We start from the raw sequence: 22,296 nt of genomic DNA on the forward strand, positions 1-22,296 counted from the left end.
GTTGGGTGACCAAAAGAAATCTCACAAATTATCAATGGGGAGAAGGGGCGGGGGGAACAGCTTCTGATCTCCCCTTTCTTAACTCTTATGCCTGCAGGTAGAAAAGCATCTTCAGGTGGAAGTATAACTTCCTGCAGTTGTGTATTCTTAAGGATAGAACTGTTGAGAGAGCAGCTTACACCAGAATGGCAGTGTAAGCTCCAAAACTCTAGGGAACAAGGACTTTGGTTTCTCTCTAGCTCTAGTACAGTCCTGACAATGTGGAGAACAGGGCTTCCAGCTTGCTGGGAATGGGGACAGTTTACGAGATTCTTCAGTAGGTCCATAGGAGACAAAACTCTCTGTCCTGGTTTCAGCAGAGAAATTTGTTTACCATCCTCTCATTCTTGAAAGACTTCTCTGTTGCCCAAGGCTTCCCCAACTTTTTCTTGTACAAATGCCACAGGATGATCACAGCTTGTCAAGTTTCATCACAGTTTATTTATCAACAAAATGACCTTGGAATCATCTGTAATATTGTTATCAGACATTTTATCTTAACCATTGTTTTGTCTTAATTCCTCCTGCATGTAGATACTTAGACCTTCTGCAAGCAGACAGCAGCATTCTGGAGTTAATCCAGGGGTGTTACCTCCTAGTAGCAGATGCTAACTGATGTACTACTTTCATTTAGATAGTTGCCTATGCAATGCAAAATGGAACCCTTAAGCAAAAACATCAGAGGAGTAAGACTAGCCCCGTAAATATTTCTGCTGCCTGCTTCAGTAAATCAGCATTTTATGATCTTTGCCAGGGTTTGAGTAAAAATAAAATAATTACCACTCATGTTATAGCAATTATTTTATTCAGATAATTTTAGTGTTTTATGAGATACTTTATTATACCTTGGCATATCCGCCTTAAGGAAAGGCATTGAATTAAGACAGACTGTTTTGACTTGTTTCTAAATTTAGTTATAACCTATCCCTAGAAATCTATCCAATAGAAAAATCACCATGTGAATCTGTGGAATACAGATTGTGTTGTGTTTAAGTTGGAACCATGTCTTTCTGTATGGCATAGAAAAGAGAAAGAAATACTCTCATGTATATGTGCTGCCTTCATCTTACTGTTCCTGCTAGCGGTGTTCCGTACTTAGCTGAGTTAGCTTTGCTATATGTGAGGTTTGAAATGAAATAAATGCTCTCTGACTAAAGATCTCACAGTTAATTACTGCAGAATCACAGTGTAGCTCCAAAATAGAAAGCTGAGGATCAGCATGTGACTGTTCATTCTGCCTTCCCAGCAAGGCTTCCGTTAGCAGCAAACAGCAGCTGCAGATAAAAATAGAAGGTGATAAGCAACTAGAATCTTTAGTTAAATGCAAAGTCACTCTCCATGACAGCAAGGAGCCCAGAGGAACAATGAAGTCTCTCCGATTCATTAGTGCTGAAGCATTCGTGTCAAATGCAGAGTTTGCCAGGAAGAGTCTTGGTGGTGTAGCCCATAATCTTTTTCCTCTTCTTTTTAAAGCCAGCTATTTACTGGAGCAAGGGGAAGTTATTCATGACTTGGTAAAGAACTGGCCACTTGTTGACTTTAACATTGGAAAACTTTTGGGAACTACTGTGGACTACCAGGAAGATCTGAGCCATAGAACATGCTCAGTGTGCTTGGAGAGCTGTCTGACAGGCCTGAGAGACTACGTGCTGAATCATTCTTCTCCCTACACGAAAAAGTTGAAAGTGGTGGACCTCACGGGCATAAAAGATGTTGAAGTTCAGTTTTGTGAGTGCAAGAAGAGAATGGGAAGGTGGACCAGGACACAGCTGCTCTCTAAGCTTTGTTTGGAACTGCTGGTTTACCTGCAACAAACACAGTGCAATCCAGGTACCTCTGAAATAAGTATTGACGTGCTAATTGACTTGTATGTTACAGAGCGGAACTATGAGCTGGCAGTGCAGGCCCTGCTGAAGAAATGCTACTGTCCACTGAAGATCTGCTGTGTGGCATTCAGATCTGACAACCTGGCTTTGCAGAAATTCTTCTACATCATAAAGCTCACTGATCCCTCTTTGTTGCGCAAACTGGAAATAGTTCACAATGTTCGCTTGGAAATGGAACACCTGGAAATACTCTTCAACAGTATTCACTTCCCTCTATTGATGTCCTTGACCTTGCCAGCACGAACATTTAATGTGCGGAGGTTCACAGATGCAGATGAAGGGATACTTACCAATATTGGAGAAAAGATGGGTGAAATGACGCAGCTGACTGAGCTGAGTATATCCTTTTCTATACTCACAGGAAGAATACGGAAACTGCTCAGGTAATTTGGTCATCCTGCTTTTAGTCAAAGTGTAAAGAACAGCTCTTCATGCGTTGCTGGGGAGAATTGGAAGCCAGTGTTATTTAATACATTTAGAAGAACTGACTATTCTTATTAGTCTTCCAGAGCCCATATGACTAGTATGATGAGAATATACTTTCAGCTACCACATAAGAGAGGGGCATACCCAGACATTTTTTATTTGTCATGTTCGTGAGCTTCTATCTCAGTCAGCTTGGCTGGCCTTTGGTGCAAGACCCCAGTCTAATTCCAGGTATTTTTCAGGGTCTCTACTGAATTCTTGTCCTCTAAAAACCAGGTGGTAAATCTACGAAGATTCCATAGATACTGTATTTTAAAGTGGGCAGGGGGATAGCAGACTTTGATTTGAGACTTTCATTTTAGCTGTGTCTGTTATCTCAAAGCAAGAGAGATCTGATGCTTTTCTGTACTGCATATTAAGCTAATATATGAATATTCATGGTGAATTCCTAGGAGAAAATGGCAATTCTCAAAAAGATAACAAGTTGCCAGTGAACAGTGTTCATATTTGAACAGAAAATAAGTTAACTCTATTTTTTTAGATGTTCTGAAAAGCAAAGGCAGTCAAAAGTTTCATCCAGACAAATCACCTTGGTATAAAATTCCTCCTGTACAAAGTAATTTCATTTAAAAGTTGTGAATGGCACACTGCTTATATTGATAGAAATAAATTACAAGTTTCTAACCTTGATCCAGCTGAGGTCTGTGGCAGAAGTCTCACTAAGATTTAGTATGTATGGAACAGATCTCTTGATTTTCATCTGTCAGAAATATTTTATATTCAACTAGAATATTTGCACATAATCTCAGGTACACTTCTTCCACCCTTCATCATCTCAAGGTCTTTTTGCAACTCCAGAAAAAATCAATGTGTAAACCTCTTGGGCATTTAAAAACATAGTAGAAACAAAATGAGAAACAAAACCAGATGTCTTGTTAGAATACTGGTTAGTGTTCATCTTGGCATGAATCCTTCCTTAATGGAAATTATCTAAATCTCTGGGATTATAACAGCTTTCTACAAAAAGCATCCACCAATACTTTCATGGTAGTAATGATATGCCATTAATTCAGAAAGTAATAGACACTTGCCAACATATAACTGGTTACAAAATAGGCACATAGAATGTTACCAAATTAATCCCCATTAAAACTACACAGTAAGAAACACATGAAGTAGTAGTTAATTAATGGAACCGATTGCAGGAGGAAAATTACTTGTCATTGTTGGCACATGCTTCGGTTTTTCAAGAGGTTAGAAAAAATAACGAATGTGGCAGACGGCTACATTCATAATGTGAATAGTTGCATGTAATTTTGTAAATGTAGCATTTCAATGTTTTATGTCATAAAACTTCTTCTGTCTTTAATTCTGCAGCCCACTAAAAACTCCACTGAAGATGCTGGATGTTTCTAACTGCTCATTGAACCATGCTGATATGGCCTATTTAGCCAACAGCTTCCATGCTAATCACTTAGAAGCCCTGGACCTGAGTGGTCACAATATACATGACCTTTACCCATCAACATTCTTTAAGCTTCTCAGCCATTCCTCTTCAGTGCTCAAGAGTCTTACCTTGGAGGACTGTAATATCCAAGACACTCATGTCAATATGTTGATTTTAAGTTTAAGTCCTTGTCAGAAACTACAGGAGTTTAAGTTTATTGGAAACCCACTGTCATCCCAAGCACTTAAACAGCTTTTCACATTTCTCTGTGAGTTGCCAATGCTGAAAACTGTGGAGTTCCCAGTTCCAAGGGACTGCTACCCTACTGGCGTCACCTACCCCATTGATGATGCCAGTCTCTGCAGATATGATCGCCGAAAATACGAAAGTGTAGCAGAGGAGCTTAACCTCATTTTACTCCAAGCAAACAGGGAGGATGTGAAGGCTTCAACTCCACTCTTTGGCAGTTATGATGCAGCTGTTGAGGAGACGAACAATGAACTGGGAGCTTACCTGATCAAGTCCTTCAAAGAGACTTTAGAAAAGTTCACTACTTCTTTTAAAATGAGTTAAAGATGCAACATAATGGTGATGAGCTGCTGTCAAATCAGAAGTTAGTCTTTTCTAGAACTATGCCTTCATTGACCAGTCTTGAGTTTTCATTTCTTGGCTGAATTTACTTCTGATTGAATAGCTTCTGATCATCTGAGGTATTTTAACTATGCTGTATCTATTGCATACACCTTACATAAGCACTACTTGCTCAAAAATGAGGAGAGGACCCTTAAGAGCTTCTTATTTTTCACAAAAGCACTTTGTTTCTCAATAAAACAATAGGTGTCTAAGCTTGGTTGACTTCCTCTGGATTTGGCAATAAGGCTTGTTACTCCTGCAGAAAAGACAGGAAAGTCCTTTCCCAAGCCCAACAGGTTGTCCAAAAGATCGTGCACCAATCCTCACCTATGGCTCCCTAAATCAATTTTTGTTTTGCCATTAGCCATCCAAACTCAGCAGTCTGTGTTTTATCCAGTACATTCCCAGTAGTGGGGGGAGGTACAAAAGCCTCCATGTCTCTGCGCCTCTTTGTTCCACAGAGGCAAGCACGATAAAACCTCCTTTTGCATGGGGAATTACAGAGGTTGTCAAACACATTGTGCTGGTGAGGAGTAAAATTCCATACTGACGAGTCAGCAAACCAAATGGCAGGCTGACAGCAGGTGATTTCCACCTACTTCCCCCAGTAATATAAAGCAGCCTATGGGGATTCTGCTGAAGCTCTTGCAAAACATTTTACAAAGGCATACCAGGACAGCGCTGCACAGCCATGCTTCTGATGTCAGCAGGTAAGTGCCTCAAACCGCTCCCTTTGTTGAATCAGTTTCTTAGATAACAGAATGTACCCTGCTGTTTTCGGCTCTTTTAAAGAAAAGTTGGGACAGTGGTAATAATGTAAAAAAGACTAGTTTCAAAAATACATATAGAAAAATGTATCCAATGCCAATTTCAAAAATGTGGAAAAGGGACAAGGCAGGTTGCCAAGTAACTACTTCATCTGCATAAAACTCTGCCCTCTTCTGCCAGGACTGTGCATTGTTCTGCTGCAGAATTCACCACCACTATCTAGGAAAACAAAAAAAAACCCAAAAAACAAACAACCCCACACCACATTTACTTGGCAAGCTCCAGTGCAAGAAATGTATTTGAGTGACAGAGTAAACAGAATCGCAGACCTCCACACACACTGTGTTGGAATGTGGGTAAAGGGGCCAACAGGGGGTCAGGGTGCAGCCATAGGGCCCCACAAATCTGCACAAAGTACTAAAAGGCTGGCAGAGAACTGGGAGGGGGAGTGTACCATTTCCTACATTTAGAATCACAGATCAAGCAGGTTGGCAAAGACCTTTAAAATCATCAAGTCCAACCATTACCCCAGGACTGCCAAGACCGCCACTAACACATGTCACTGAGGGCCTCATCTACACGGTTTCTGAACACTTGCAGGGATGGTGATTCCACCACTTCCCTGGGCAGCCTGTTCCAACGCCTGACTACCCATTCAGTTAAGAAATTTTTCCAAATATCCAGTCTAAACCTCCCCTGGCATAGCTTAAGGCCATTTCCTCTTGTCCTATCGCTTGTTACTTGGGAGAAGAGACTGACCCCACCCCACTACAGCCTCCTTTCAGGTAGTTGGAGAGAGCATAAAGTCCTCCCTAAGCCTTCTCTTCTCCAGACTAAACACCTCCAGGGCCCTCAGCCGCTCCTCATCAGACTTGTGCTCCAAACCCTTCACCAGCTTTGCTGCCCTTCTCTGGACCCGCTCCAGCACCTCAATGTCTCTCTTGTAGCGAAGGGCCCAGAACTGAACATAGGATTCCAGGTAACGGGAATTCCCGCGGCTGCCGGGTAACGCCCTGGGGCTGACCTGACCCGGCTCGCCTGCAGCTGACCGGGAGCTACCGCACCGGGCGCTTTGAAGCTTCCCGTCCCACCACTCCTGGGAGCCAACAGGCAGAAGACACCCCTGCACCCGCCGAAGGGGCTCACTCGCCTCATCGGTGTCCTCAGCCTTCGTCCCCCGCCGGGACCGCAGCCAGCCGCCATTGCTACTGTGGGGAACCGGGCATGCGCCGACCGCCGACGCAGAGCGAACGCCCGGGTGCAACGCCGCGCTTCGGCCACGAGGCGGCAGCACCCGCAAGCACCCGGAGGTTGTTTTCCTTACCCTGAGGCACCGCCCCGCAGCACCGCAATGCCCGTCACCGGCGGGCGGCAGCGTGGAGCATCCGTAGCACCGACACCGTTTGGTTGCTGAGGGGCAACAGCGAGCGCGGCGGGCGCGCCGCTTCCGTGGGTCGGGCAGTCCCAGGCGCAGCTACAGGTTGGGCGGAGAAGTGATTCAGAGCAGCCCTGCGAAGAAGGACTTGGGGGTGTTGGGTGACAAGCAGCTCACCATGAGCCGACAGTGTGCGCTTGCAGCCCAGAAACCAACCGTGTGCTGGGCTGTATCACAAGCAGTGTGACCAGCAGGTCGAAGGAGGTGATCCTGTCCCTCTACTCTGCTCTTGTGAGACCTCACTTGGAGTACTGCATACAGTTCTGGTGTCCTCAACATAAAAAGGACATGGAGCTGTCGGAGCAAGTCCAGAGAAGGGCCACGAAGATTGTAAGGGGGCTGGAGCACCTGCTGTATGAAGGCAGGCTGAGAAAGTTGGGGCTGTTCCGCCTGGAGAAGGCTCTGGGGAGACCTCACAGCAGCCTTCCAGTATCTTCTGAAGGGGGCCTACAAGGATGCTGGGGAGGGACTCTTCATCAAAGACTGTAGTGACAGGACAAGGGGGAATGGCTTTAAACTGACAGAGGGGAGATTTACATTAGATATTAGGAAGAAGTTCTTCCCTGTGAGGGTGGTGAGGCCCTGGCACAGGTTGCCCAGAGAAGCTGTGGCTGCCCCATCCCTCGCACTGTTCAAGGCCGGGTTGGATGAGGCTTGGAGCAACCTGGTCTAGTGGAAGGTGTCCCTGCCTGTGGCAGGTAGTTGGAACTGGATGATCTTGTGGTCCTTTCCAACCCAAACCATTCTATGACTCTGTAATCGCCGAGCTGCAGCAGCGACATTTGGCGTCCCATACTCCCGCGCGCACGCGCTGCACGCGAGGTGCGCCACCGACGTTTGGCCGTTGGGCGCCAGTAGCGAGCGCGGTGCAACGCTGCCCGGCGCATTGCGCGCTGCTCCACGTGCTGTACCGAATGTTGGTCGCCGGGCGGCAGCGGCGACCCTGGCGTCGCCCCGTGTCCCAGGACTACAGCTCCCGGCATGCTCGGGAGGCAGCCGTCCATCCTGTCTGACCCTCCGGGGACACCGTCCCCTCCGCCCCGTCCCCCGCCGACGCACCCGGTACCCGCAGCGACCGCAACCCAGCGTGGCTTCGGGCACACCCGTCCTCTCCCCCCGCGTCGATCTGAGCCTCCGTCACAAACCCCGCCGGCATCGGCACCCGCCTCTCTCGGCGACAGCTCCGCTCCTCCCCTGGCTCAACACCGGCGCACATAACAAGTCGCGGGAGCGAGTCTGCTGCAGAGCTCGGCCCCTCCGACACTCCCCCTGCCCCGGAGACACCTCGGCAGTCGGTCGGCTCCCGGACCGATGGGCTGAAGGGCGGAGGCCACTAAAAGACGAGAAGCGGGGTGCAGGACGCTAGGAGAAACAAGTGGCAGCCAGCCGGACAGTAGCGAGAAGGCGTGAGGCAGGGAGCGGGACATCAAGAGAAATAAAACTGGGACAAGAGAAATGACAGGCACAGCAAGAGCGGGGGGTGAAGGAATCAGGACGGGGTGGAGAAACAGGAGCGTCAGAGGAGGAGAGGCAGAAAGAGGGAGTAGGAGCAGAACAGATAATGAAAAAGACTTCAGATGGCCAGCACAACAGAGAGGGGTTAAAAAAAGAACAGGGGCAGCGAGCGAGAGAGAGGTCTTCCTTTCATCTTTTACCCATCTGTCTTTCTACTCTTCACCCACCCCACTTCTTTATGTCATTCTTTCTTGACAGTGTTGGGCTAAGAAACCTTAACCCAGAAACAAAACCTTCACTGAGCTGAACTGTAGCTTGCTTATCCTGACAACGGTTTCTAATGTTACTGGCTCTGTAGTACCTCTGTTGGGAGGGTGCTCACTGTTCACACAGCTTACTCCAGGCTCCTCTGTAGTGAGAGATTAATTTGTGCCAGAGCTTAGCACTAGTGACCAAAGTAAATGAAACCTTAGGCCACTTGAATTGTACTTTAAGCTTTGTTTTTATCTATGGAAATGTAACTGGTAGGTAAGTATAAATAAAACTTTTAACTACAGGATATTATGTAACAAAAGATAAGGAAATGTCTCAAGACACAACAAAAAGCATGCCTGGAGGCTGTGGGAGCAAATCAGAAGAGAAGAAAAACCCAGTCTGTGCAAACAAGTTTGGATGAGCCTTAAGTGCCATCAGGACATCAAGCAACCTGTAGATATTATGAAATCCCGTAACAATTGATGGGCAGGTCCCTCTTGAGAGGCACCCAGCTTGAGTTGTAACTACTGTATTAAATATAGTGGAAGAAGGAACTCTGATTCTTTTATTAAAGTAGAATCCAGGGACGAGCACTGTTGAGGGGACATCTGCGTAATTCCTACCACAGTCTATGTGGTGCCTGTGTTATTTTCTACAACACCGCTGAGCATTCAAGCTGCAGCCCCAGCTGCAACTTGTTTGTTGACAATAACAGTGATAATGATAAATGTACTCCAAATGACCAAGCAAGTGACCTGGAGAGGAGCTAGACTTCTCCAATGGTAAGGATTTCTCACTGATTCAGTATGGAAATGGTTGAAGATGGAATCCAGTGAAGAAACTAATTCACATAAGAAAGATCCAAAGAGCAACAGTTCTCACCTTTGTAAAGTCCTATGAAAACCTGTATATGTGTAACCCTGTGTATGGGTATGTGCAGGTGCATGCAAAGCTGAACACAAATCCAAAAACTTGAGAATATTGGGAGCAGAAAGAAACCAACTATAGGTGTCTTTGTTAAGACACGTAAGGTTAGTGCAAGAGATACAAAGAAACAAGGTATTTATTGTTAAAAGCTTTTCTACGAATCACTCAGCATCATACAATGAAGATATGGTGGCTACAGAGTAGAGGGAGTCTCTCTTTTCTCCCTCCCCCCCCCTTTATACACATATTTGCTCACTCTCACAAACCCACAGTTTTGTTTTTTTTTTTTTTAATGGAGTTCCTTTCTTCAGTGAGATTGGAAAAGGTGTTTATCATACAGGATCTGGCAGAACAGATACATCCTATTAAACAACAGAGCAGTTACAGAAAGGAGACCTCTTTCTTCAGGAAAAAAAGAGCTTTCTTTTCCCCCTCATCTCTTTGCCATAAAAGGGTTCTCAAGACACCAAAACCAAAAATAAAACACGCCAAAAAAACCCAGTACCAAATTAGCGTTTTGGCAAAATTAGGAACCCAAGGATATGCCCCAATATTGACATATGCACTAATATTTTCACCTGGCTTCCACAAAATAAATTCTAAACAATGTGGTTTAAAAAACCTGCCAGCTGAAACAATGTCTGCACTACAACTACTAACCCTGCTAAGTTGAACAACTGAATCCCTGTTAATAACAGTGGAAAATGTTTTGACAATATGTCTCAAAGTTACTTGCAGAACATTTGGGTTTGTCCTGCCTGCCCATTTCCCAGGCTACATACAAGTTGAGACTGGCTCTCTCCCACATGCTCTCTACAGGTAAACATACACACATGCACACAACATATACAGACTCACATGGACTGTGCTATTTCCAAAGTACTTTGCGCATTATCCTGTGCTAAGTCTTAATGACACTTCAGTGGTGCTCTGCTCCATCTTTTCTTTTCTACTGCTGTATTCTTCTCTCTATTCCATAATCAAACATTTGTTTTCCCTTTAATTTCTAAGAAACGCTTGGTCTGAATCCTGACTCATGGCCAACAGCACAAAGGACTAAAAAATGTGTTTCGAACCTGCTGTTTCAACACTTCAGCTCCCAGATAGCTTTATCTTATATTGGTATTCCAGAATTCTGTTTTAACCCTCTCACAGTTTGATGCTATATTTCCTAACAGTCTATATTATCATCTATGCATTGAATACATCTATGCACAGAACGTTTTCTTGCAATATGCACAGATTTGTATTGTACTGTGGCAGCAACTGAAGACGCCAAAACATAGAATCACAGAGTGGTTTGGGTTGAAGGGATGTTAAAGATCATCTAGTTCCAATCCCCCTGCCACGGGCATGGACTCCTTCCACTAGACCAGGTTGCTCCAAGCCTCATCCAACCCAGCCTTGAACACTTCCAGGGATAGAGCAGCCACAGCTTCTCTGGGCAACCTGTGCCAGGGCCTCACCACCCTCACAGGGAAGAACTTCTTCCTAATATCTAATGTAAATCTCCCCTCTGTCAGTTTAAAGCCATTCCCCCTTGTCCTGTCACTACATGTCCTTGTAAAAAGCCCCTCTCCAGATTTCTTGCAGGCCCTCTTTAGGTATTAGAAGGTTGCTCTAAGGTCTCCCTGGAGCCTTCTCTTCTCCAGGCTGAACAAGCCAAACATCTTTTAATTCTTCAGACACACAAAAGAACAACCATTTTGAACTTAAAATGAATTTATCATTCACAATCTGCCACAATTACATGCCTGTTCAGTACCACTGCCTTTCATTTTCGTATGCCCAAGCGTATGCCCAGTATTCCTCCATTACTTCTCTTCAAATATAACTTCTCTTTTTGCAAACAAGCAAGCTCCTGGCTTCACTCCTGGAACAGAGAACAGAATTTTTCTGTGTCTCTTCAGTAAAAGACCTGAACACAGGAAAAAAGCATCAAAATCTCAAATCCCAGTTTAACCAAAGGAAACACACGACAGCTATTCCTAAGACTCACTGTTGGTGACCAGTATTTTCACGTACAGTAGGAATATGGATAGTGGGATATAAGAATTTAGATTTTGGATTGCCATCCTCAGTGTCATTTATGGTGGCCGACTCCTGCATGTGCATGCATGGACACACACACACATGCACACTTCAGTACAGCATTGGTGCTTTACATAGATCCACGTTCCAGTGATGCTGTTGTGAACACTGGGCAGCAATACCACATTAGTTTCATTAATTTGCTCTGAAACAGACTTGGAAACAGATCCAACCAATTAATTCTACAGAGAGATTCTAAAAGCAGGCTGGACTCCATTATGTTGCCAGCTGTGGCACATGACTGAAATTTCTCTGTACAAATATTTGCCACTTCAATGGGAAAGTTCTCAAAACACAAATTTCCTTGGCAGACATCCTGCAGGCGTCTATCCCAGTCCCATGCTCTTCTCACATCCTTGCATATCATTCTCCGCATTTCTTACTCCTGGAGACTGAATGCATCCCCTGAATGTAGCTGCTCTGTTTATCACATACAGAAAAGAGTTTTATACACTGGACAGCATGCACACAACTGACACAGCAGCATAAATATGGAAGCACAGTAGCAAACGATCCCCACTGTTTTCCCTCATAATGCTTGCTTGTATTCCAATTAGTGGAGTCCTAACAAAAGTAAGATTTCAAGTCATTCACTGTCTGGCAGCCTCACAGCCCCTTACCATACCCCATTTAAGACTGCAAGATTTCACGTTTTACTGCAAAAAGAGGTTTTAACACACAAAAAAGTTCCAAACAAAGCCATTCCTGGTAAAAGGCCTCGGGCAAAGAGGTACAGCTATGCTTTTTCTTACACCAATGGTTTTGCATGATGGTACTACCATCATATGACTGCAATCAAATGTAAATTTTCCACAATATCTCTGAACACAATGGACAGAATAAAGGCTATGGCACTATTAATGTGAAAGCACAGGTATTAAATGAAGGGGTGGAAGAGAAGACTATGTCTTCTGTGACTGAACAGAAGAAACTTTTAAGTTTGACACAGAAAGAAATTGGCAAAGATAGCAGAAGAGAAAAGGACGATATTACAGCAAAGTGCATTATTCAGAAGAGCTGTCTCCTGTACCACATGTGAATTTGATTATCTTCTCTAGAAAGTGAAAGAAAGGAGATGCAAAGGAGTAGCCTAAGAGGATTTTGAGTGCCACATCATCTGGACAGTTACAATATGGCAGCTGCTTTTTGCACTAGAAATCATGTTGAGCCATTAATTACAGACTAATCTGTGCACTACAAAAAATGAGGGGTGAGAGGAGGATTTAATGAAGATGTCCCTGCTTCCAATTAAATATGGTTTAAATTCCCACACTCTGAATTTTTTGTACATTTACAATGAAGATGTTTTCAAAGTGATATGTTCTCTGTGCTATTTAAGGCTGATAGTGCTTTATAACTCAACAGCATCCTATATAACCAGTATGTATCATGTAAGGGGGAACTAAATCATTCATAGTAAGAGGCAGTTCACCTATGACCAAAATGTGAGACCTGTTAACATCTTGAAGTAGAGAGAAAACTGCCACGTTATAAGAAGTTAAGCTTCTTGGATTCTGCACCAACTTAACAATTAGGGAACTTCTTTTCAGTGCAGATCCCTACTGGCACACAGAGAAACATTTAAGAAGTCCTGTATTTTACATATATGCTTATTGTTAGTATCTGCTGTGTTCAAGGCAGGTATCAGCAAAGCACCATTAAGTTATTTTCATTTTCTCAGAATGCCTCATTTCTTGCTTCAACCTCAGCTTTGCTAATACTACTGACATTAAGGATGCCTAAGAAGCTCTTATCCCGGGGATAATTCTCTTTCTCTCAGTACAGCACATTGATCATACTCATCTACAGATAGTGTAAATCAGTCTACCTTTCACTGCAGGGGCAAGGGAAAAAAGAAGTATTAGAATTTGCAAAAGAGATGTCCTGACTATGCTTCTTTCTTCCAGAGGGGCTCTTCATTCCAGGAATGAAAATCCTCCTAGTTTGTTCTTTCCCGTGGTGAGATGGCTTCTTGTACTGTTCCACCTGGAGTGAAAAATCTATTCAGGAATGTGAAGCATTCCACAGCTATAAGAAGGACTATCTTGTCTAATTCCAGAGAAGTTACTATTTGAGACTCTTAGGTAACATAGGACGAGAACTGCATTTATTTCTCTAAATCTGTAGTCTCCTATAACACCTATCTCAACCTCCCCCTTCAGTGCCACCCACGATACTATGCATAGCCCATTAGGATTTGCTGTGTAGTGTCTGAACTTTCCACTAAAACTTAATGATGTGCGTTGATGAATGAACCTTTAATCTTCTTTAACACTGACACTTGTATGGCGCTGTCTGTGGCCTGGAATTGTTTGAGACACCCGCCATGGGCAAGATTTTCAAGGGTCACTCTAAAGCTGGTGTTCTGACTGGTATGTTGATGGTACATTCTCATCCAGTCAGGAAGCAGGTCCATGTGTAACAGTGAGCTAAGTAACACTGGGAAGTCCACTGGTTTGGTGGTCATGATGCCAATGGGATCTTGTGAACAGTACTTATGTGTTGCGCACTCCCAGAGATTGTTCCAGTTCCTGCCGGCGCTGCTGGATCTGAAAGAAAAAGAGAAACTGTACAGTTTAGCAGATTCAATTGTTTGGTGGCAGGAAGATTCATTTATAAGCCAGCAGTGTGGATAATTCCTCCATACCTTGCAGTAGAAATATCTGCTCACAGCCTCTTGAGACCATGGCTCGTGATAAAATTCAGCTCTGCGTTCTTCCTCTGGGTTTCCAACTACATCAGTCATCACCTGTGACAAAAATAAAAATGGTTTTCACTACAGCTCTTCTACCACATAGAGAACATTCAGATTTACCTAAAGTCAAATTTTATCTGTACTACTTCATTAAAAATGTTCAGGACCATTCTTTAAGCCCCAGGCAGATGAACAATGAATGGCATTTGTGCTTAACTACCAAAACAATATGGTCACATACAAACTGTCAGCTGTAAACAGCTCCTAACCTCCGCTTCCTCTGTGCCAAGGAATCATTCTAAACACTAGTAGTTGCCCTGGCCAAATGCCACAATCTCTAACAGTTTAACAGCATGGATAGCTTAGTTCCAGCACCCAGGAAAAGTTCCCCATCACCATATATTTTATTAGCCTATGTACCCAAACAACCTCACTAGTTACCTGTACACAGGGTAACAGTTTGAAATTATTAAGGTATTCACATCAGATTGAAACACAACTCTATACTAGTTTTGCCCTTATCTCAAAGCATATTTTACCTTGATTTCAAGGAAAGTTCTGATGTGGAAAGCATTAGGGGAAAATAATTCTAAAGTGCGAGGAACAGAAAACCCTAGTAATTCCACAATGGCCAAAGTCTTGAGCTGATTTTCCAGTCTCTATACAACTACCAAGAAAGCAAGATTTGAACAAACAGTAAGTTGTTTAAGGAATTAGTGGATAGGACCAGCTGGAAAACTGCCCTTAAGGACAAAGTAGCTGAACAGAGCTGTCAGCTCTTTAAGGACATTTTTCTTAGAGTGAAAGAGCTCTAAATTCCCATGTGTAAGAAACAGGGCAAGGAAGGCGGAGACGAGCATAACTCAGTAAGATTTGACCTCCTGGTCAAATCAAAGTGTAAGAAGGAAATGAACAGACAGTGGAACCAGGGAAGAATATAGGGATGCTGCCCAGATGTGTAGGACGGGCTCAGGAAAGCTAAGGCCAGCTGGAGCTGGGTTTGTCCCTCTACTCTGCTCTTGTGAGACCCCACTGCAGTACTGTGTCCAGCTCTGGAATCCACAGTACAAGAAAGACATGGACATGTTGGAGTGGGTCCAGAGGAGGCCATGAAAATAGTGAGAGGGATGAAACACTTCTCCTATGAAGAAAAGATGAGAGAGCTGGAGTTCACCCTGGACAACAGAAGGCTCTGGAGAGACCTCACTGTGCCTTTCAATACTTAAAGGAGGCTTTTAAGAAAGGTGGGGACAGACTTTTTACCAAGGCCTGTAGTGACAGGACACAGGGCACCAGTTTTAAACTGAAAGAGGGTAGGTTTAAATCAGATACAAGAAAATTTTTTATGATGTGATTGATGAGGCCCTGGCACAGGTTTCCCAGAGAAGCTGTGGCTGCCCCATCCCTGGCAGTGTTCAAGGCCAGGTTGGACGGGGCTTGGAGCAACCTGCTCTAGTGGAAGGTGTCCCTACCCATGGGCAGGGGGTTGGAACTCAATAAGCTTTAATGTCCCTTGCAACCCAAACCATTCTATGATTCTATAAAAAAATAACATTCAGATGACTAAGTCTCCAGCATCAGAGAATTAAGGGTAAATATAAAAATATTCGCATGTTTTGCATAGTAGTATTGTGCAATTATAATTCTGATGCGAGCAGGACAGACCATTATAGAGAAGGCCCTCATGGGACTGGTTCTCAGGGAGAGCACTGAACAACTGTTCTATGTATGCAGTCAGAGAAGCTCGACAGCAACTTAGTTTTTAAGCTCTTCAAGCTTAAAGGGTGCTTTATTTAAACATTCTTTCGGATGCCTGTCCCCTTTTGAATATAGTATAAATAATAATAATTATAATCTTAATAATAGATTTTTTGGAAGACTATTGACTAACAAACTGACATTTCTGTTTGAAAGACACGATTTTATTAAAATAATTTCATGGATGCATTAATACATCTGGTTTTGAGTTGTCTTTATGAGGAACTTTATGTGGAACAAATTGTTAATTTTTGTTGGCAAACAACGGAACTTCTTTAAATTCCATTTCTTGAGTACGTCAAAGCTAAGCTCAAAGGCAGCTCATATTTAATGTGCTATTTATTAAATAAGATTAAATTATGAACAAAATACTCAAACTGTGTTATTGTACACAATATAGCTTTAATTTTACAGAATACACCAACACAGCCCTGCACTTTGTTCTTGCTGACCACAAATTCACCTACCATTAAGCACAGCTGTTCCACTGGAAGTGGAATACAGCCTAAACTGTCTTTCCTGCATACTGGCTGCTCTGGGATTGCAGTATTCCACTCACTGTCTGTCTTCCACCAATTTTCCATCCTAGATGTTTTAGCTATACACTGTGTATGCACTAAGATAATATTCTTACATTCTGGTTCCACTATTCATTCTTCTTCAAACCTTAGCTTACCTTAAGATCCCTACTTTGGGACCGGAGAAGGTCTTGGATGTATCCTTTGGGATCTTTGGAGAAACTCAGCATGAAATCACGTTGTATTTTTAGCTGATTTATGGATTCAATTGTCTCATGAATCTGACAGAAAAAACAAAGCAGATGTACTTAATTCTTCCCATGCTCCAGTAACCCTGAGGTGGGCCTTATTAGCATTTCTTGTGAGGCACAAAGGTGACAGTTACACACCCCAGACTTGTGCAGGTCCCCATGGCTTTTTCCCTTCAAAGAGAGAGTTAACCGCAATCCTGCAATTACATTTTGGTTTCACCTGTACTTCTGCTATACAAGCATGTACAGGATTCTTCTTCAAATCCTACGCTGGATGGCATGCTATATACAATACTGAAGAGCTAAGTCATGTCACTGTACAGTGTAATAATTTCCTGTGTATAATTAGTCTTTCTGATGACTCTGAGATTTTTCAGGAAAGATGCTATATAAATATGTCTTTAAACAGTGCTCAATGCCAGAAAGCAGTTATTGCCCAGGTTAATCATTATCATATCTTCAATACCCTGCTGTGATCCTTAAAATTTCTAGTGATTGCCTGATCAAGTCCATGTTAAATGAACTCATGAAACAGCCATGACTTCTAGATTTTTTTCTTATGAGAAAGCCCATTAAAGTCACAGTGGCTACCAAAAGGAGTGTGAATAATGGAAAATCAGGAGTATGGAAGGTTTATAGAAAATGAGTCATATCTTCAGAAATATTATGAAAAAATTGAGCATTAACCAGCAAGGAAGAATGAAGACTCCAAAGAGAAGTCAAGGTCCTATAATCATGGTGGATGACAAAATCGAATATGATCAATGGGAGGACAGTTAATGAATCATTTGCACATATACACACAGAAAAGCAAACTTTTGCTATTCTATTCCCCTCAAATTCCAGTTTGACATTTTAGACCTATCTTGTTTAGTTTCATGTATACATCTATTTTGCCATAACAGCTAATGTGGCCAGGCACATGGGCAAAAATAACCTTTCCCTGATCTCGCTGTGCCATCAAGGCCACTCATGTATGCACGACTAAATGGTATGTTAACAGAAGAGAGCTGCTGTCAACTTAAAATCATTCCTTATTTGGGAAAATGATGTAGCCATGCTGGAGAGAAATCTGTTGGCATGCACCGAGTTTCCACTAGAGGACTCTGTGGCAGCACAGCAATAAAGGGTCCAGATGGTAACAATGCAGCAGCCTATGCCAGTTTACCTAGAAGTTACTTCAGAAACTTCACTATCATAGCTTTCCCTCTGCTGCAGGAAGTGCTCAAAAGAAGGAGTGATGCAGACATGGGAAATGGTGAGCTGAACTGGAAATGGAATAACGCTATGCATGCTGCATGCAAGCCTATATAGGCTGGGAATCAACTGGCTGAGCAGCTGCCCTGCGGCAAAGGACCTTTCTCAAGAGCCATAAAAGAAAAGATGCTGCAATAGTTACCAGTATCCATAGGATTGCTAGTGTCCAACCCCCCTTTAAAATCATATGAAGACCAGGGTTTAACATACTTGTTTGTATTAGAGGTAAAAAACAGAAAATGTCACATAAGTCATCTCTGGTCCACAAAGTCACACCTCTTCTTCCCTTGCTCTGAGAAGCCACTTTTGTTCACCCCTTACCAAGCTAAGTCAGCCATTTATACATGTGCCAAAAGCTGGCTAACGGTCCCCACTACATGAACTCCTAATACAAGCCTGCAGAGCTCACCACTGCTGTAAGACAGATACTATTATTTGAAGTGCACATGATCCTTTTTGAATAACCCTGAAACAATTCTGCCAACTGCTCCAACTGATTTTTCTGCCACGCATTTTCCATATTTGCACCTACAGCAGAGAGCTGTTCTGCAACCGAGCATGCACAAGACACATCTAGAGTATGACATTCTCTTAGCTTTGCTTTATAGCAATTTAGCAAGATACCATGACCTCTCAATAAAAAGTTATAGTCAAACAGTTCAGATGATTATTGAATGCCAGGGGACTCATTATACTACTGTGAAATTGTTTCTATCACCTCGACAACTGTGTTAAGCCCTGGATCAAATCTTAACCAGGAATGCCCCTCACTCCTCTGTATTCCCATTGCTTATGGCTGATTCATCCCTTGAAAGCACATGAGAAGCCCCTGTCTTACAACAGTACTGTCTTTGACACGTGACACCAAACCCACACGAAGGTGCACAATGCCATGTGATATGCAATATATGCCATGTGATACTTTACTCCTGGGATAGTACCTTGTTGTCCAATGCTGTAATCTCCTGTTGGTTAGCTGTTGAGAGAAGAAAACTACTCATCTGTCCCTTTAATGGGTCTTCAACTTCTACATCTATGTCATAACAAGCTGTCTTCTTCTGATCATTTGGGTCAACACTACAGAGAGTATAACAGAAGACCATTAGAACTGCCATAATGAATCAGAATTAATATCCATCCTGCAAAGAGTACACTCTTTAATAAAGCCTGTTGCAGATGCTGTGGAAGAGTTTAAGAACGGAGTATCTTTATATATTTGTATATCCAAGTATATTGTCTCATCTTTCATCAATCAGAATTCAGAGGTTCTTTGCGATCTCTCTCCCTCTGGAAATGCAACCATCATTTCCTTGTCATTTTTCTTCAAGACTATCTCTGAGGACCTCAGCTTTTTTTGGTCCACCAAATAGGTCACTGAGTTGTCTTCAATTACAGGATATACATAGCTATCAATCTACATGGTAGTCAAGCTGCTTTTTGATTACTCTGTTTTATACACTCAAAGGAATCAAAAAGCAAATTTGTTTTGATAGCCTATGTAATATTTAAACTTCTTATCATGTATATTATAAATTTAAAATAAAGAACCTGATTTTAAGTATATTCAGAAATGTTTGTTGTCAATATTCTGTACGAAATAAAGTCACTATGCTCAATTAACAATAATATTTAAACACCCAGAATCAGAGTTTTGACCAAGACCACAAAGGAACTTGGGAAAGGCTGAAGTATCTTAACAGCAAGATTGCAATCCCCAAGAATCTCTTTATCTGTCCGTGTCCCTCTCCCCCCCAAAGTTGTCACTTATATATGGAATGTGCTGGAAGTGCCCTAGATAGCTGAGAGTTGTATTTCATCTACTGTGCCAGAAATACATCTGTTTTGACAAGGATGCCAGAAGCTCAGTATCTTGATCGCAATGACCTTCTCTGAATCTAGGCATTCTTTATTGCAAATCTATCTCTTCAGATCTCTGACTAGTTGGCATTCTTAGAATAAGATCAACACCCAAACAACAGCTGACCTAATCCCAACAAAGCATGCATGGACTGGCCACTGCATTTGAAATTGTAATACTGTTGTACATTTTACATAATAACTCAGTGATTGGAACGATTGCCCATGATGTACAATATCTTACTTCATTTCCTTTTTTTCCCCTCTAAGTGGATTCAAACTCTCATTCCTCTCCCCTCAGGAAAGAAACCTGACCAACTCTCTCAATGGTATTCTAGTAGGGATAAAAATAAGAAATTGTTTTGCATACTCCTAGAAAAGCGGTGCCATTCTATTGAAAATCATTCAGAATTATATAGACCAGAATGACATAGAGAATAAACACAAAAGAAAGTCCTCACACAAACACACAAGAAAGTACTCACCTGGAAGTTATAAAAACTAGATTCTGGTCCCTGTCACTGTAGCCGTTTCTGTATTTTACGTAGTGAGTGTTTTGCACGTTGACAGTGCTGAGCTGACTCACCAGCTTACCTGATTATATGGTTTATCACTATAGGGTCTGGTGGCAGCAGCAGGTTAGTGAGTCTCTGAGGAATTTCAGAAAACTTTAGCCGTGGACAGTCAAAGATCTGGAATACAATAAAGCATGTTATCCTTGTTCAAAACCTAAACTGCAACTAAATGAGAAAGTAAGAATTCAACAGTTCAAAAGGAAGGTGATTTTGAAAGCTATAATTCTGGCTTTTATTCTTCTGTACTTACAATTTGGGCTAGCTGACAGATGCATCAGATTACAACAATTTTAGGTATCCCACTTTTGGTTTAGTTGCCAAAGGGCACAGGCCTCTCTCACTAAGGGTTTGAAACAGCATATCGTAAAGAAAAAACATTTTTTTTTACCAGAGGAAATATAAAAGCAGTTTGCTTTATTTTTCCCAAGGTATGTTTCCTGCAATATTTTATGCTAAAGAAAAATACAAGAAAACACTTTTGAATTTTAAAAACATTTGGTGTTTGGGGTTTTTTTTCCAAGATTAGGGGCAGGGGGGGAAAGGCAACATGGTTTTACTTATTTTCAACCAAAACCTAAACAGCCTCTTGGAAGGGATTCACTCCAGTTTGCCTCTAAAGAGCTACTGTGTCCAAAAAGGAGTTACCTGCTGGAAGTACTTGTCACAGTTAATGTATTCTTTATCATGGGAGTCTTGCAGCTTGTTTGTTTTGATGTACTGCCAGAGAGCCTGGATGATGGCTGACCGGGTCTGCGTGTGTATCCCCAGCAAACGGGCTAGTCGTGGGTCCAGTTTAAACTGTGGAGGCTGTAACAGAAAGAGATGGAAATGGCAATAGAGAGAAAAGCAGCCAGATACACAGGTATGAAGTTTCAGCTATGATTCTTGGAGGGCTCTGTTCCTGAGGCGAAGCACCCCATTGAATGGCAGAGATTGCAAAAATACAAAATGCTCAGATGTTTGTCACTATCGGTGCTCTGGAAGAACTATGTCTAGGGTTTGAAAAGAAAAAGAGGGACACTCTACATGTGCTATGTACACAGACTATCTGTATCACATGCATTAGTTAGATAATAACAACTTGCATGCAGACTCAGAAAGGAATTTTCCTTTTCAACACTGATGCATATCTTGACTTTAGGAAGTGGGAGAAGAAAAAGAATGGACCTTCCTCTGAACTACTGGACATTAACCACAGATAGCGAGAATAAAGTCAAAATGATGCTTCTACTCTTGGTAATAACTGCTCAACTGCCTCACAGCAACAAAGTACCCTGGAACTCTGTTTTTCAGGCATGTTCCCACCCTTCTGCTGTGTACCAGAAAATTTAACAAACCACAACTAGCTGATAGAATATGTTTCTTCTCTTGACCTCTGTGATACAACTCTTGAACTACCCTGTTCTGCATTTCTAGTAACATATATTCCTTGGATACTTTTGGATTTGGTGCCCCTTCTAGTGTGTTCCCATACTCAAGTATAATAATTGCCACATTATTAAGCAAGGATTAGTCTGTTGTGTGTCAGGTCACCCAATGCTAGCTTTATAACAAATCAAGACTTAAGCATAAGAGAACATTTTTTTAAAGCATAAATTTATAATAATGGTGAGCATAACAAACACCATTATACTGTCTTAACAATAAAGATTTTTACTGGTTATATCAGCATTGCAGTTAGCTCCCTAAAATTCCTATAATTTTCTCTATGTTAACATAAAATGGAGTGTCTTTTCCCTGGATAGATGCTATCTGCATGGATGGGAAAGAGAATGGCACAGAATAAGATCTTATACAATCAAAATGTATCTGAGACTGAACTACCATTGAGAAGGGGGATCCCATGTCCTCTCAGCAGTGCATTTCTATTAATTTCCTTAAGACAGCAACTTTTCTTTCAGGGGTGGTTTCAGTCAGATTAGTGAGCTCCACAACTGCAATCTCCACTGTTTAGGCCAAGAGGAGGGAGACTGTGGCAGTGCACAGCCACAACTGAAACAAAAGTGGGGTTTTTTTAGCAGCT

The 22,296-nt window shown here is 42.4% G+C and overlaps 2 protein-coding genes and 1 long non-coding RNA gene across 8 annotated transcripts in view; 1 reads left to right on the forward strand and 2 right to left on the reverse strand.

Moving 5' to 3' along the window:
- Positions 1–460: 460 nt before the first annotated feature.
- On the reverse strand, positions 461–5,761 carry LOC115617821. The gene is made up of 2 exons (XR_003994684.1): positions 4,138–5,761; positions 461–2,364 (listed from the first exon to the last, which is right to left on the reverse strand). It is a non-coding gene; the product is annotated as an uncharacterized LOC115617821 (long non-coding RNA).
- Positions 1,404–4,371, forward strand: LRRC14B (leucine rich repeat containing 14B). The gene is made up of 2 exons (XM_030508774.1): positions 1,404–2,308; positions 3,729–4,371. Exons 1-2 carry the CDS (start codon positions 1,404–1,406, stop codon positions 4,369–4,371), a joined length of 1,548 nt encoding a protein of 515 aa, XP_030364634.1.
- Positions 5,762–8,883: 3,122 nt separating the features above from the next.
- Positions 8,884–22,296, reverse strand: part of SMARCD3 (SWI/SNF related, matrix associated, actin dependent regulator of chromatin, subfamily d, member 3) — an 89,959-nt gene continuing 76,546 nt past the window's right edge. For all 6 annotated transcript variants that reach the window (XM_030491406.1, XM_030491385.1, XM_032920366.1 and 3 more), the window contains 6 exons: positions 20,919–21,080; positions 20,293–20,390; positions 18,783–18,918; positions 16,492–16,614; positions 14,010–14,111; positions 8,884–13,911 (listed from right to left, as the gene is read on the reverse strand). In XM_030491406.1, coding sequence (XP_030347266.1) covers positions 13,858–13,911; positions 14,010–14,111; positions 16,492–16,614; positions 18,783–18,918; positions 20,293–20,390; positions 20,919–21,080 — 675 coding nt within the window. In that variant the 3' untranslated portion in view covers positions 8,884–13,857. The remainder of the gene's footprint in view (positions 13,912–14,009; positions 14,112–16,491; positions 16,615–18,782; positions 18,919–20,292; positions 20,391–20,918; positions 21,081–22,296) is intronic.

This window comes from Strigops habroptila, chromosome 1 (assembly GCF_004027225.2).
Source record: "Strigops habroptila isolate Jane chromosome 1, bStrHab1.2.pri, whole genome shotgun sequence".
Taxonomy (NCBI): domain Eukaryota; kingdom Metazoa; phylum Chordata; class Aves; order Psittaciformes; family Psittacidae; genus Strigops; species Strigops habroptila.

Excerpts from the sequence above, each read along its gene's own strand:
- LRRC14B (XM_030508774.1), top strand. The coding sequence starts at position 1,404 with ATGAAGTCTCTCCGATTCATTAGTGCTGAAGCATTCGTGTCAAATGCA. Across the intron at positions 2,309-3,728 it reads AGAATACGGAAACTGCTCAG|CCCACTAAAAACTCCACTGA; the intron begins GTAATTTGGTCA and ends TTAATTCTGCAG.